At 39.3% G+C, this 16,699-nt stretch overlaps 1 protein-coding gene across 1 annotated transcript in view; it reads left to right on the top strand.

Annotated features, from left to right (window-relative positions):
• The window catches only part of ADAMTS5 (ADAM metallopeptidase with thrombospondin type 1 motif, 5), a 39,966-nt gene extending 29,108 nt beyond the window's left edge, over positions 1-10,858 (top strand). Inside the window, exons 5-9 of the mRNA XM_009994989.1 lie at positions 3,720-4,003; positions 5,237-5,420; positions 5,863-6,038; positions 7,781-7,956; positions 10,282-10,858. Coding sequence (XP_009993291.1) covers positions 3,720-4,003; positions 5,237-5,420; positions 5,863-6,038; positions 7,781-7,956; positions 10,282-10,858 — 1,397 coding nt within the window. The remainder of the gene's footprint in view (positions 1-3,719; positions 4,004-5,236; positions 5,421-5,862; positions 6,039-7,780; positions 7,957-10,281) is intronic.
• The last annotated feature ends 5,841 nt before the right edge of the window (positions 10,859-16,699 follow it).

Here is a 16,699-nt window from a genome sequence, read left to right as displayed (position 1 = left end):
CTTTTCTGTTGAACTTTATAATTTTTCAGTTCTTTATTTTAAATCAGATATTTGAATTAACACAAACACTGTGAAGTAAAAATGAAAGGCAATTATTTAAATTGTAGTTTCTTCAAATTATTGTGCTGAAAGGACATGCCCTATTTTAGGAAGGGAGCTTCTGGTTTCATTTTCCTCCTCCTGCCAGTGAATTAATTCCTAGCTCCATAATTCCAATTTGTAATGTATGCTGAGTGTACCAGAAACCACAGGATCCTAGTAGAGCATGAGATTGCCTTTCAGATAACTTTTTGCTGATAATAAAACAATGCAAATGTGCCATATTTCCATGTTTCCTTTAGAATAAGCATGTGTCTGCTTTTTGAATTTGGACTTTTCCTTAGCTGGGGCAGATGTACTAGTTTATAGGTACAGTGTTGTCCTCTATTTTCAAGAAGGAGCTCCCCTGTAATCTTCCCACAGAAATGAGAAAATCCTCTCTTTCTCAGGTGCTGCTAGGCAGAGGAAAAAAAAACTTAACCATCCAGGTGTAATTTTGAGCAGTAGTGCAGACATAGTGTAGTTGAGGAAAGCAGAAAATAGCAGGTGCAATGGAGGAATACAGCTATTCACACTCCAGGCTTTGTTTTAGGACGTTTGTGACCAGATTTTGCAGAGTTACAGGAAGCTTATGTGGGAAACATTGAACAAGAGGAAATGCTTCTATTCTCTGATAAGTAGCATAAGCAGTTTGCACTGAGCTTTTGGTCTTAACAGGCATGAATTTATGAATCGTGCTTTGTGACAAACAGGGCACAGCAGCGTTTGTGTGAGGACATACCTAAAGTGCTTAGTCTGCTGCTCCTTATGGGTAGCCATAAGGGAGTATTCTTGAAGTCCAGAAGTTTGGATCTGTGAACAGCATTTTACTAAAAAAGAACAGTCAATGTCTTACTAAAGCTTTAACTAAATTTCCCATATAAATATAGATGTTTAGTCCATACTGCTGTAACAGCAAATATCAGTCTTGACTCTTAATTCCTTAACATCATTTTGTCAAGTACTGACGTTCCTATTTTTTAAATTTGGAAAGCGATGTTGGGGAGAAGAGTCATCTTAGAAAATGCTGGTATTTACTACATAGGTAGGTGCTCCTAAGCTAGGTATTTAAGTTCCTATCATAGTGCAGGGGCATCTAATCGATGGCATCAATGTTTTGACTGATCTCATCAGTTGCATTAGTGGTGCTGAATTACACTATAAACTCGTTTGTCTGAGTACTGAAACATCTGACAGCTGACTGAATTGCAGACACCAGCATTGCATACAGTTAGAGTCAGCTAAATAAATCCCAATATAAATGTTTCATCCAAGGTCAACCAGGAGGTCTGGAGAGGATCAAGGTGCTGATTTCCTGTCTCCGGAGGCCCACTCTGAGAACTATAAACATCATTGTCATGATATCACCATTTGTTTTATGCTCATGAGATGACCCCAGACAGCAGAAAAGGCTGAGTTAGTGTCCAGAAGACAGTGACATTTATTTCCATCTGCTTTTAGCCAACCCTCTTCTAAGGTACTAATTGCCTTTATTGTCATGCCAACCACCAGCCTGTGGTATGATTGCTTGAGATTTATTGTGTTTAGTCAGAGTGCTTGGTGCTCTGTGCACCTCAAAACAAGGACTATTTCTATTTTAATTAATTTATGTCCTGGTTATCTGCTTCCTGCACAGATCTTATTCTGCCTTTTTTTCCCAAGATATATTGCACGTAACATCAAGGAGAGATAATGACATGGCTTAATTAACACTGTCATCAGACAACAATAGTGGTTTATTCCAGGGCTTACAGATGTTCTTTGGTACTCCAGACAAAAAATGAGAATAGTGCCATGTAAGCTTCTCAGAACTGTTTGTTATTCACATGTGATGAATACTCAAACAGGTGTTAACTACTCAAGTATATGCAAGGATATGACTTTTTTTTTTTTTTCCTTTTTTCTTTTTTTCTGTAAGTTTGTATTTACAGTCATGGTAGATATCAGTGATGGGCATCAGTGTCTGCCATGGGAAATATATGTTTTGGTAGGATGTTTTAAAATACTGAATAATGGTTGTATTTGGAAGTTTGGTAAACATTGTGGTATATAAATAATAGCAATGTATATCACTAAATGTTGACATGTTTGTGCCTTCCCATCACTTCCCTAACACTAGCTAGCTTTCTCCCTTTATCACAAGGTATATAAAGTAGGACTTCTGCTGTTCTTTACTTTTACAAAGTGTGTTTTTGCCAGCAGCTGTTGCCAATTACGTCCTTTCTAGAAACTAGAGAAAAAAATCTGTGCATACTCACTCTCCACCATGACTTTAATATTTTACACTGCAACAGGTTTTGAACACTAGAGTGCCTCTAATTATCTTTCTCTCGTGGCACCTGTTTCATCAGTTAGCATTGGCACACCTTGTCTTCATTAAAAATGTCAGCATAATCCGTATTAAAGATAAGACTAGGATAAATCAGGGTCAGCAAAGGACAAATGGAACAAATTTAACAAGACTGTTTTTTGGTAGTAAGTGATGATGCAGAAAGAATTCTTGGCTGATTTGGCTCATTGGCCTTAGTCTTAAGAGGAAGAAAAGAACAATTGCAGTACGTCTGTGTTCTACAGGGAAGACACAAGCCATTGAGAGATAAGAGGTATTTAATCTGTTTAAATTCACTGCCATCACTTGAAATTCTGTCCCAGTTTTGTGTAAATAATGAGGATTTTATAGATAGGTCATAGGTGAAAAAAGACTAACTGAGGAACAGTGATGTAGGTTCCAAAGTGAGGTAAATTGTGGTAAGTTATTTTGGCCAAGGATAAGTGAAGCTTGCCCAGACCACATATCCCTTTCATGAAGTGTAAAAGAGGTTACACTGAATAAATATTTCTGCATGTCAACAAGTAAGTTTTTCAACAGGAAGAAAAACTATTGGTAGATCTTCTAGAACTGAAATGTGAGTTCTTATTTTTAGAGTGCCAGGCAAATCTTGATTTCTACAATGTATCTCATAACACATTGAATTCTTTATGTTAATGCTATTTTTTTCCTATTATTTATGTATTTTTGTATAAAGTGGATAGCTCTCTTCAAACTGATTCCAGAAGCAGCCAAGTATCATTCCTTACAAGGAAGCCCAGTCCAGATTTGCTGCCACCATTAGTTTTGATATGCAGCTTATTTTTCTTTTAACTCTTGGGGTTTTCATCTCTCCTTTTTTTTTTTCTTTTTTTTTTTTGAAGTGGCTCATTAGTTACGAGTCTGGTTTTTGTGATTTTTCTGGCATCCCTTTAGAAGCTTTACTGTTTCTGATATTCTGTCTCAAAATTCAAATGACTACTTCTGTGTACTTTGCAATGAGTCTTGATCACTCCTTAAATCACAAATCGATAACTAGAGTGGAATGTGTTCAGATTCAGTTCAAGTAAAGGAATTCAGGATGAAAGGCCAAAGGGAAGTCCTCAAGCCAGAAGCAGACAGCTCAACACTTGGTATACTGCTCAGTGAGAACACAGTTGTAATAGTATGACCTTGTCCAAAACCTGATGACACCTCAGACAACCTTTCCATTCACATCAGCATCCTTTGAATGAGGTTCACTGTCATCAGTCTGCCTAACTTGAACGACAGATTTGCAGCACTGCAGAGAAAACTAGGAAATGAGTAATAATAGGTTGGTTTGCTCTTTTAGGTAACTGTCTGCTGGACCAACCAAGAAAGCAGATCCTGGGCCCTGAGGAGCTCCCGGGACAAACCTATGATGCCATTCGTCAGTGCAAACTGGCGTTTGGACCTGAGTACACAGTGTGTCCTGGTATGGATGTGTGCTCCCGCCTCTGGTGTGCAGTTGTTCGCCAAGGTCAGATGGTGTGTCTGACTAAGAAGCTTCCTGCTGTGGAGGGAACGCCATGTGGAAAAGGGAGGATCTGCCTCCAGGGAAAATGTGTTGACAAAACCAAGAAGAAATACTACTCAGTAAGTTACCAGCTGTGACCCTAGGGGATTCTAGAAGGCGTGATCCTCAAAGGTGCTGATTTTTGTGGGAGTGAAAGGGACTTTATGGAACTCAGTTTGGAAGCTGCCTTACTTTTTAACAAGTAACTGGAGTGTTATTGGTGAGAGATGTAGGAAAAATGCTTCTGAGTTTCTGGAAGCCTGTTTAATTCTTGAAATACGAAAGCCTTCATTCCTCAAAAACTAAGAGCATCCTTTCAGAGTAGAGGATTTGCCCATTCCATAAGTCTGGTCTCAGGACATACGGAAAAGTTGTCAAAGACAATATTCTTAGCTTCCTGACTTCCTGGCAGTGAACTGCAAGGTAAATTAAATCTGCACATTTAATTTATAGTCCTTATATGAAAGGCCACAGAGCCCTAACTCTAGTGGAGACAAAGATTGATGAAGCGATTTCTGGAGCAGAAAAATTTGTACCTACAGTGACAGTCTGCTTTTTCAACTTTTATACTGAAGGGTCTTCAGGCTCTTCAGAACTGTCAGCTGCACAGTTCAGATACTTCTAAATTAACTGGGTAGATTGTAGCTCTGCCTATTCTCCTTTACCCACAGGAGAGGAATGAACTTGTAGAGCTTTATGAAGATATTTGCAAACTATGTGAGTCGTTCTAATCAGGGTACAGCCCTTTTAACACCCATTATTTGCTCTTTCATGAAGTGTCTGTGAGTGGTTGCAAGACTCATCTAGGGAGTGAAATTAGTAGAGTTGCAAACTATATCTGACAACTTCTTTTGGTAGTAATTCAGAGCAATGCCTATACATCACAATAATTGCATTTAATTAATCACAGAGTATCCTTATGAACATATCCTGGGAGCTGAATCCCCTGGATCTAGTTTAAGGGAGCCTGTTGGTGGGAATAGCAAAAAAATAAAATAAAATTAGAGCAGCACACAAGACTGTGAACACTACTTCTGGTGCATGTTTGTCTCCCATGAACCAGGCTGAGGGTGGCTTTTTCAGAACAAGGCCTAGTGCCACCCTTGCATGCAATGTGCCAAATTGTCGTTGATGTGCAGATAAAAGAAATTAACTCTGCTGCAGGAAAGAAGCCTTCTAAGACCTGTTATCCCTGATTAAAATGACCAAGGAGTTGCCTGCAACTTAGAAAACATTAGCAGTGTATTTGAGATGGAGCACCTTTATTCGCACACAGCTGTTGTCCTTACCTCCCACTGTCCCATATTTTTCAGGCTTCAAGCCACGGGAACTGGGGGTCCTGGGGTCCTTGGGGCCAGTGCTCCCGTACCTGCGGCGGAGGAGTTCAGTTCGCATATCGTCACTGCAACAACCCGGCTCCCAGGAACAACGGCCGGTACTGCACCGGCAAACGGGCCATCTACCGCTCCTGCAACGTCGCGCCCTGCCCAGCCAACGGTGAGTGCCAAAGTGCCTTTGTGCTCCAGCCTCTGGGTCCGTAGGCGGTAAATACTGAACCCCCACTGAGAAAGGAAGGAACGAAGGTCCGTTGTAGTTTCTGCAAAATGTATTTTACTGAGGCAACTCATCATTAGTACAATATCATCATTCCTCCCCCATAACCCACCATGACGCCATGCAGAAGGGATCCTTGCCTGGAAATAAATGTCAGTTTTGGAAAAGTGAACCATAGTGCAAATTTTAGTCCTTTAATGCTTATTATGTCACAGGAAGATTTCCAAGCTAAAACAGTTGAAGGATTTGAAGGCCAGTTCTAAGTAAAGAGGTAAAGTGACATATCTTCAAAATTACTTAAGAAAGAGGTTAGAATAATAGTTGGGCATAATGATGTTTGCAGCATAATCTGAAATAGTCACTAATGATATGAATAACTCTACAGCTAAATCTTTTCGACAAGAGCAGTGTGAAGCAAGGAACGGCTATCAGTCTGACTCAAAGGGTGTCAAGACATTTGTTGAATGGGTCCCCAAGTATGCTGGAGTACTTCCCGGAGATGTTTGCAAGCTCACCTGCCGAGCCAAGGGAACTGGCTATTACGTGGTATTTTCTCAAAAGGTAATGACATCCCCAATCATGATTTCATGCTCTAGTTTAGAAATGTCCTGTGTCTTAGAAATCTTACCCTACAACAGGGGAAAAGAAGTTAATCGTACAATTCAAATACCATTGTAGAGGCAATCCCAAGCACAATTACAGGTTAGGGGGAGACTGGATTGAGAACAGCTTTGTGAAAAAAAACTTGGGAGTATTGGTTTATGAGAAGCTCAATGTGAGCCATCAATGTGCACATGCAGTTCTGAAAGCCAACTGTATCCTGGGCTGCATCAAAACAAGCATGACCATCAGGTCAAAGGACGTCATTCTCTCCCTCTACTCCACTCTTGTGAGACCCTACCGGGAGTACTGTGTCCAGTTCTGTCGCACCCAACACAAGAAAGACATGGAGCTGTTGCAGCAAGTCCAGAGGAGGGCCATGAAGATGGTCAGAGGGCTGGAGCACCTCTCCTGTGAGGACAGGCCGAGGGAGTTGGGGTTGTTCAGCCTGGAGAAAAGAAAGCTCCAAGGAGACTTTATACCAACCTTTCAGTACCTGAAGGGGCCTAAAGGAAAACTGGGGAGGGACATTTTACAATGGTTTGTAGTGATAGGACAAGGGAAAGTGGTTTTAAACTGGAAGAGGGTAGATTAAGGTTAGACACTAAGAAGAATTCTTAAGTGTTATGGTGATGAGACATGGGAACAGGTTGCACAGGGCGGCTGGGATGCCCCCTACCTGGAAGTGTTCAAGGCCAGGTTAGATGGGACTTTGAGCAACCTGGTTTAGTGGGAAGTGGCCCTGCCTATGGCAGGGGCGTTGGAACTAGTTTATCTGTAAAGTCCCTTCCAATTCAAACCATTCTATGATTTTATGATTCTATGATTTAACTGTGTGATTAATGGTTTGATCCACTGGTTATTCATTACACTGGAATTGGCCTCTGAGATAATTTTTTCCACTTCTGAGAAGTCATAATGGAAGACATGATAGCAGGAGTGGTCATAAATGGAGACATTATAATGGGTGAGGTCATATAAGGGAGACGTCATAATGGGCTACATCATAAAGGGAGACGTCATAATTGGTGACGTTAAAATGGAAGACATCATACTGGGAGACATTTTCCATTCATGAATATGATGGGCCTCTTGGTGTGCTCTGCACTAGTTTGCTTTCAGTGGTGGATAAAGGGGTTTCTGGGTGGAGAGTCATCTGTCTTTCTGGGGTTTTCTGGAGAAAATGTGCTATGAGTTCAGGAGTAAGTTTTACCCTGGATTATGTTAAGGGAATCCAGAGTAACTCTTACAGACACAATTAATACAGAATAATTAGCCAGCCAGTATAGATGTGACTTGTGGTCAGTTTGCTATATTAGATACAACTAGAACTGATATGTCTCCATGCTTTGCAGTTTTCTGCCTCTAAATATAATGAAGGTAACATTTAGAAGTAGATAGCTCAAATGCATGGCTATCTATAAGTAATGTTGCTGATATTATTAATAAGCTGTGAGATCATAATTAAAGCCAGGGTCATTTTAGTGTCTTACAGTGGAGTTACCTGTTGTTGCTTCCAGCCTTTTGCTAAACTTCATCTGCTTGTGCGTTGAGAATGTTAAGAGAAACTCAGTCCGGGCTGTCAGCATTGGCACTCTTTTCTGTATGGGTGATATAAAGAAGTAACTGGGTTTTGCCAGTCAGATTCACAAGGGCAGATCTTTTCTACAGTAGTTCTAACTAGCAGTCATTTGCTTGCCCAGGTAACTGATGGTACCGAATGTCGACCGTACAGTAATTCAGTCTGTGTCCGGGGAAAATGCGTCCGAACTGGCTGCGATGGCATCATCGGTTCAAAGCTCCAGTATGACAAATGTGGGGTGTGTGGAGGAGACAATTCCAGCTGCACAAAAGTCATGGGAACCTTTACCAAAAAGAGGTATTTATCCTGAGTTTTAGAAAATGTATCTTGTGCAAAGAGCAACTCTGATATGTGCTTGCTTGCTTTCTGACTCTAAGTGCAGCTTAATTTCCTATGAAGACTGAGAACATGTACATTGCATGTGCTTTATTGCACTTTACAGATGTTTACAACTGGCCTCTTAACATTACCCCAAAACTGGCAAAAAATTAACTGACAAAACTCTGTGCCCAGTTAATTTCTGAACAAAGTGCCAGTGACACGGGTGAGCAGCCCATTCATTAATAGGAATTTTGCCCTAGAATAGGGCATGGCATCTTGTGCTACTTGCTGATCTTACTGGTCAGGTGGCTGTGGTTTCTCAAGGAGAGACGAGAGGGAAGAGAGAGGTGAATCAGGAAGTTGTTGAGGTCAGAATAATCTGGGTATCTCTGAAATGCTGCCTTTTGCAGATGATGCTGTGCTAGCAAGGTACTTGCTGAGAACGTGCTTCATGTCATCTAACTTTGTATAACAACGAGGACATCCCACCTGATTTAGGGACAGATTCCTTGCATAGCTAGTGGACTGAAACAGACAGCAGAAGAACACAGCTCTGAAAGTCTTCCTGAGTAGCTGAGGGGGATTATAGCCTCAAAATACCTTTTCACACTACTGAGTATATATGGAGCTTAGCTGACTAGATGAGAGTTCAGAAATAAACACGGGTTTAAACATGGCATTTGCTATATCTCTTCACATCCACTGGCATAGTATCGATCTCTGGATGGATATTTTTTGAAGTCAAAATATTTATAGCAGTTATTCATAAGACATTTTGCTGTCAGAGTTCAACTTTTAAATACAATAAAACTTAATGCAAGTAAAATAAAAGGAACCACCCGCAGGGTTTTCCCCGATCACATTGAGGGCAGCATTAAGCTTTGTACTGAAATATCAATGTCAAGTAAGTCTGCCTTCTGTCTGAACTGTTGTTTCCCTCCCTCTTAAATTCTTAAGATACATGGAAAAATGAGGATTTTTTTAAAATTATGATTTATATAGATTCCAAGTTTTCACAGGACAGCTCTAGCCTTTTACTTTTAGAACCTTTCAGTTGACAATTTCTACTCGGTATCCATGACTGCATTTGTGTATTATCTTTTCAAATCTACAGAAACTTGATGTTTGTTTATATCTTCCAATGTCTTACAAAGCATATTGAAAGCTACCGGAAGGTGAAATCTTACTCCTGAAATGACCTTTTGTTTCTATACATTTTGGCATACTGATTTATCGCAGTCAAAAATGCCTCTAAGAGTGAATTTATTCTAAAAATAAACTTCACATCTTTTTTCTGGTAAACTAATGATTATTCACCTAAGGATGCCAAGACACCTCTGCCAAAAAGAATAACTGTTGCATCCAAATTAGTAATTATATAAACCAAATCCTTTCCAATTTGTAAATATTGACACGTCTGGAATCTCTACATGAAGAAGACTGTGTGATACACTTGATGTGATTTAGTCCCCAGCAAAAATGTTAAAAGGACTCCATGAATTTTAGTGAGGCCAGATTTGTAGCATACAGCTATGTATTTTTTTGTGTGTATCAGTAAAGTTAAAATAAATAATGTATTTGAGATAGTGATATGTTCCAGCACACTTGCAGATTTGGATGTTTGTCACTTTCAGAAGAAGAGTTAAATATACTTTTCTAAGTCTGAATTATGATATTTCATAAGTAGCAACTGAGAGGACTCTGGCTGGTTACAAACTAAACATTCAGGTGCACCTATTAGACACTTGACAATTAATCTTTGGCTTTATGAATTTCAAAATATACAATTTTTTTCTCAATGTCAAGATTATTTTAAAATGTTCCCAAGGTATCTCTACCCAGCTGTTACTCTGCTTGTGCTTTCCTTAATCATCATGATAGCAAAGACAGCAAGAAACAGCTGTAACCAATGCATATCTCATTATCTTTCCTTGGCAGGCAAAGCATGCATCGTATTTCATATCTCCCACCCTTTACTGAAATATGTATAAGCTATCTGTTATTTTTCATTTGTCTTGTATCTGACTCACAGAAAATCTTTACTAAAGCTGAAGATTAAGCAATCTGAAATAAGTGTGGTAGAAATTTCTTCAAAGACATAAGAACACAACAATAGACAAACAGTGGAGCCTTGTGAAATTAGTCTTAGATGAGCCTCAAGCCAGATGGATTTAGGGCCTGAACTAAAACGAAGCAAGATGTGTCATGCCAGTGACTCCATTAGGCTTTGCAGTAATACTTGAGGCTTATTTCACACTAGCTACTGAATACTCTTGGGTTTTTTTCTCTCTCTCCATTCAGCAAGGGCTACACAGATGTAGTGAAAATCCCAGAAGGGGCAACCCACATCAAAGTTCGGCAGTTCAAGACTAAGGACCAGAGCAGGTTCACTGCCTACCTGGCCCTGAAAAAGAAAAACGGTGAGTACCTTGTAAATGGCAAATATATGATCTCCACTTCAGAAACAATTATTGACATCAATGGGACTGTCATGAACTACAGTGGCTGGAGTCACAAAGGTGATTTCTTGCACGCAATGGGACACTCTGCCACAAAAGAAGTTCTTATTGTGCAGATACTTGCAACTGATCCCACTCAACCAGTGGACGTCCGCTACAGTTTCTTCGTGCCAAAGAAGCAAGGGCAAATGACTAACTCTGTCACTGGCAGTGGCAGCAGCAGCAGCAGCAAAGTAACTCCCCAGCTGATGCAACCCCGCTGGGTTACGGGGCCATGGCTTTCTTGTTCTCGAACATGTGACACAGGATGGCACACCAGGACTGTACAGTGCAAAGACGGGCATGGGAAATTAGCTAAGGGCTGTCTTCTCTCTCAGAGACCGTCAGCATTTAAACAGTGCTTGTTGAAAAAGTGTTAACCTGTGGTTGTGATCTTCTTTAAAAGAGATTTGAGTAAGCCATTGTTGACATACTGGTATTAGGTCTGTCCAGACAGCGAAGCAAAGGCTTCAATGTACTTACATACAGTCTCAAATTATGGGCAGAATCTGCCTATTTGGACCAAATGAAGATGTGCACTGCTTTAAGTAATAGTAGGGTGATCTTAATATGTCAAAAAACTTAAGCATTAAAGTTGTTACACGCCCTCTGTGTCTGCAAAAATACAAAATAAAATAATGCAAAAGAAGAAAAACTAGTGAATGGAGGATCCTGGGATATTTGAAGGTTACAGAATCATCTCCCCTTTTTCACCTACCTCTAATACAGTATGTCCTTAGAAAATGTCACATGTATCCACAATACCACAGTAGCTAGCTTATTTTATACTGTTTTGTAAATATCTTCCATTTGGTATGTCACTTTATATCACTTGGTTCTATTAAAAATCAAAAGAAAAACTACATAAGCAAAGTGATTGACCAAAGTACATATGCAGCCCTTGTGGACTTGGTCCATTCTTCAGAAAGGGCTGCAGGTGTTTTACTGGAAAATGAAGAGCTTGCTGCTGGTTTTAAAAAGTAGTACCTTTTGATTTTGACAAGAGGAAACGCATTTTCATGCTAGGAATTTCCTGACAGCAGATCATTATTCTATGACAAATACTGTGTTTCCACCAAAAGTTCTCAGAAGGAGCGTTGCAGCAGCTTGCAGACCAGGGGTCCTCACATTCATATTGCTCAAATACCAGCACCATCAGTGACTCCTTGCCACGTGTATGTCAGACACACACAGAAGGAGGATTTGGCTGCTAGAAGGAATTTCTGTACACTTTGCTTGTAAATCTTCCACTAGTTACAGCCATGTCACAGCTTGGGGTCCTTGTTTTTGATGAACAATAGCTGCTAGCTTTTTCTTTCCATAAAACAAAGACATACTGTATTTTGTAGAAACTAGTTAGAGAACCAAAAATTACAGGTAAGATAATCAAGGGTCTCCTAGCTCAGATATTCTGAGACTGTGTTCAACTGCTTTCTCTGTTATTTTCTCTATGGCTTCCACCTGGAACCTAACAATGTGTAATGTACCTACATCTTCTGAAGAGGCTATAAAGGTCAAAAAAACACAGCAAGCAGTTAATATTTTGTCACTGTTTTGTCCATCGTGTCTAACTCTGGTATTCATCTTACCAGCAAAAGTTTGTAACTATTTGTCTTCTCTGATTGTTTTGTGTATGTTTTGGTTTTTTTTAAAGCTATAGAAGGCATTCATGTGTTGTATAGCTACTACATTTGAGAGGAAGAGGGGTCACTAGGAAGTCAAACCACATCAGGATGTGGAGGACTTGCCCAATATCAATAAGACTGTTTCCACAGTACAGGCAGTAGCTGGTAAAAATTTTTATTGGCAGCAACTTCTGAATCCCGTTATTGCCTGGTAAAAGTTCTGTGACCAAGGATGGGCATTTCACCTTATGCAAGTAGCAGGTGGAGGCCTGATAGCAACCCTGTTAAAATTGCTTCCTTTTATATCAGCAGGCTTTGAATTGAGCCCTAGAATAACAGGTACCAAAAGAAATTGTTATTATAGGCTGATGAAAACAGAATCCCATCTGTCTTTTATTCCTTCGTTCATCCACACTGGAGAGTATGAGACTGCAGGAGGATTTTCAGACAAGTCTCCCAGCTGTAAGCCAGTAGCACTGAAATACTAATATTTCAAGCACTGAAATACCCCAGGCTTTTCTGGAAATCCCAATAACAAAATCAGTGGAGAAAACTTGTTGGCATTTGTAGCAAGGGCAGGTCTCACTTCAGGCTGACACAAACATGTTTTTGCAACTGTGGCATGTTTGTATGAACTCTAAGAAATCATGTGATGATTTCAAAACAGCATAAGATTGCTACATCTACAAATGTGAAACCCGGAGAAATATCTATTTTTGCACCCTCTTCTAAATAAACAGTCAGAGGGGCAGGGCCTCCTTCTCTGTCAAAATGAATTACCAACTAATGTTACTAGTTGTCTTCAGTTTTCAAAAAAGAGGTGGCCTTCTTCTTAATAGTCCTATGCAAAATTGTGGATTTTGAGGAAATTCCCTACTTAGTCTGTGATCCCACCCTAAGACCTGAGATCAAAGCTCTGAATAGTTGCCGAGTAAAGATTTATGCCTTCTCTACCTATTAATATAAAATCACTTTGAAATATTTTACTTTCAAGTAATCTAATTGTTTACTTACATATGTATTACACATGTTCTAGAATCTCTCAAAAAAGTTCATAACAAATAGAAACCATCATGAGAGGATGAATAAGGAGACAGTCTCAGTGTAGAGTTAACATTTGTCTCTGCATACAGCTGCTGTATTAAGTGGCTTTTTTTTTTCCTGTGTTTTATCATAATAGAGACAGGATTTTCAAGTATTTGTGTTTGCTTCCTAGTAGTAATTTATTATATATTCAACAGAGTAAGTAAAGCTTTTGGATGCTATACAGGCATCAGAAGAGAAATACCATACACGGGTATAAATTTAAAGCTTCCTTGAATCAAGAGTATGTTTTTTCATAGAAAGAGTTTATTTGTAAAAAATAAATAAATATGCAAGTTAACCACTATATTGATTTTTCCCTTATCACCATATAGTGAAGCAAATGAGTGTGAGCAAAAAGCAGTTCCCTTCATATGGTGAGAGGGCAAAGGGGACAGACCAGGGAAGCAACTCTGAAAGTGTAAGATAAACTCAGTCAGCCCGCTGTAGTTAGCACTTGGCTTTGAGCTGGTTTTTGTAATCAGACTCCAGTTCAAAACCTTGCTTTTGTCAGTCATGCCTATCTCATGTAACTGATGAATGAAAAATTGGTGCAAGATATGTGACTGCCATTTTAACTTGTGTTCTCAACTAAACTCCTTGTCACTCACACTGTTATGTCATTGTTTACATTACTGCCGAGTGCTGCCAAGCAGGATTCATAAAATGCATGTAGGAATTAGAAACCCAGGGTATTGCTCTTTGCATAGAAAGAAACAATCCTCCATACCAAATTCACTGCTGACTTTTTTTGGGACACATCTCCAGTGCCCTTAGGTGGAGTTGGACCCCTAAGCATCAGTGGTTTTTAGAACATCTGCTTCTCAAATATAACATTCTCATTAGGAAGAAGCCTATGATCTTTGGTTTGACGGTATAGAAGAAATTACATTTAGCTGCCCTCCTGTGGAAACAGTTTTATCACAAGGGGCAGAGGGAATAATCTTGTGGATTGATCACAATTGTAAAAAAAAAAAAAAAAAAAAAGGCAACACAGCACTGAAAAAAATAAAATAATTTATTGTTTTTTCAACTGGTATGTGAATGGATGTAATGAATTTATTTATTCTTATTTAACAAAAAGAAAGCAAAAACAATTGTGCAAATTCTATATTTAAAATGTTTTGCTATCTTCTCTGTCTCTCTTTCTCCCATTCTTTTAATTTATGCCTCAAATTTCTGTTGAAAGTACGCCTTGTGAGTTTACATAATGTATGGCACTGGTTATTTTTTTGTATGTTTTTATTTAGAAAGCTTTCTGCATGAAACAGGAGTATATGTGTATACAGGTGTGCACACTGTATAGATGTATATTCTTTTTCTGGTACCATCTTTTCCTTAGAGAACTTTTCGATTTTTAGTTTTGTGACACCTCATGCTCAAAGCTCCTTGTTACACTTAATTTCAAAATTCTCTAAACTAGCAACTCCCAAAGCTCTGGACCAAATAAAAACCCCACAGCAGCTCCTAAAGCAGTCAGACAACAGGTGTCTGCTTCACACAGGTTTGTGCGGTTCATGCTACACACCTCAGTGATCTGCCACTGAAGCTGATAGGAGTCTACTCTAGGATTCAATGGGAGCAAGTTGAGGCTTGTAGTGAGAGTCCTCTAGAAGTGAATGAAATTTCTCTGAGTTGTCAGGGTGGCAAGTGAGTCTTCTCTAATGTGGCTTCTTATGTTTAAGTGAAAACACTGCAGTGAAACTCTGTGCCTCTTTAAAAATATAGCTGAAACAATGTATGATTTGGTTTATGAAGACTGAAGCATGAGAAAAGCTATTTTTTCAGCCTTCTCACCATTTATATACATAGATAACTATGTACATATGGCTCTAAAAAGTCAAAAGATCAATTTGGAAGTGCTTTACTTTATTGTATTCTGGCTCTTTGCACCACATTGGACAAAGTTAGACACAAAAAAAGCCAGCAAAGCCTGCATTCCCAGTGTTTCCTTGAAAATAACAGTATCTTGTTTTCTTCCATTTTTCATCCAGTGCAACTACTCCTGAATTCAAAGGAACTTGTACTGGTCCCAGTGTAAGGAAAAAAAAATCAATATAGACAAACATACAGCTTTTTTACAGTCAATTTATTTAACCGTACAACTTACTTCTGCAGCCAGTTCTATGGACTGCAAATAATTTATTCCAAAGTGTTGAAAGTTATCTTGCTTTTGGCGCCCACAGTCACGCAACTGAAATTCCAGTTCAGCCTCTCTGCCCAATGTCTGCTGCCATCCAGGCACTCCTGAAGACTCAGAGCCAGCCAGAGACTAGATGAAATGGTGATGGCCAGTGGGTGATGCTTCCTCACTGAAGACCCACTCCAACATGCCAGGGAATGACTACAAGCCTTGACTTTGAGGGTCTCTCTGGGGCTGGCTTTAAACAGAATTTGTAAGGATGATACAACAATTGTGGAGTTTCAGCAGTATGTTTAGGTGAGTGTTTCTCCTGGTGCTAATTAACTTGGTGCTGTTATTTGTAATGAGGAAGATAGAGCCTACGGCAAGAGGCAAAATTAGATTCTCTGAGCATGGGCTGCAATTTTGAGGAAAAAAAGTGTTGCTGGTTTGTAGGAGCTTGTTCCTTTTTTTAATTAAGTGATTAGTTATTATAAAGTTGACAGAGTGCATCTTTGCAGTCATACCTTTAATTGGTAACATTTTCAAGAGGGTTTTTTACTGTGAGTTCACTGGTACTAGCTTGTATGGTAACGATAGTTCAGCATTCTTGGTTTGAATCACATTGGAAATGCAGGTATTTTTGGTTTATCACATGTACCAGTAATGGCCCTTAACATGAGAAAGGTCTTCAGCTGGTGCCACAAAATGTAGCTTTGGAGTTTCAAAAATTTTATTACAGTGTAAGTTTTCAGTGATAGCATAGCAAATTTGAAACACCCCAAACATATTCTTAGTCTTCCAGGTGAGTGGTATAAGAGTTTATCTCCAGGTACACCAGGCTAAACATCTCTGTACTGTCCCGCTGCTCTGCATACTGTGGAGTTGCAAGTCAAAAACAAAACCCAAAATGTCATTTGCCCTGGAAGTTGTTCGTAGAGACTCACTGTTATTGTAAGGACACTAAAATCATTTCCACATACATCAGCATTGCATAGTTCATGTCGAAACACATACATGGGCTTATGTAGAGCATAACTGTGGCTGGATGCAAATACGTGTTTGTTTGGGTTTTTTTTATGTGTGCAAGTGTATACTTGTGTATATATAAGCACATATAAGTATGTATATATACAAACTAGTATTACTCCCCCTCACAGAGCAAAAGAAGTACAACGGGTTGAAATACCCATGCAAATTCAGAGTAACTTCATTACATCATTTGGCTTTGCAGGAGCTGCTTCAGACTTATGCCACTTCTAAGTGACAGCATCATTTGTCTTTTAATTTATAGGAACAGGTTTACAGAATTTCTCATATGAACTGTGAAGTTTTCAGATAGCTTATCATATGAAGCATACTCATTGACAGTCAAGCATATGTGCATTGTT

This window comes from Chaetura pelagica, unplaced genomic scaffold, assembly GCF_000747805.2.
Source record: "Chaetura pelagica isolate M959 unplaced genomic scaffold, ChaPel_1.0 scaffold313, whole genome shotgun sequence".
NCBI lineage: Eukaryota > Metazoa > Chordata > Aves > Apodiformes > Apodidae > Chaetura > Chaetura pelagica.
Note: the sequence above shows the minus strand (reverse complement) of the source record. Positions and strands in the feature narration are given on the sequence as shown.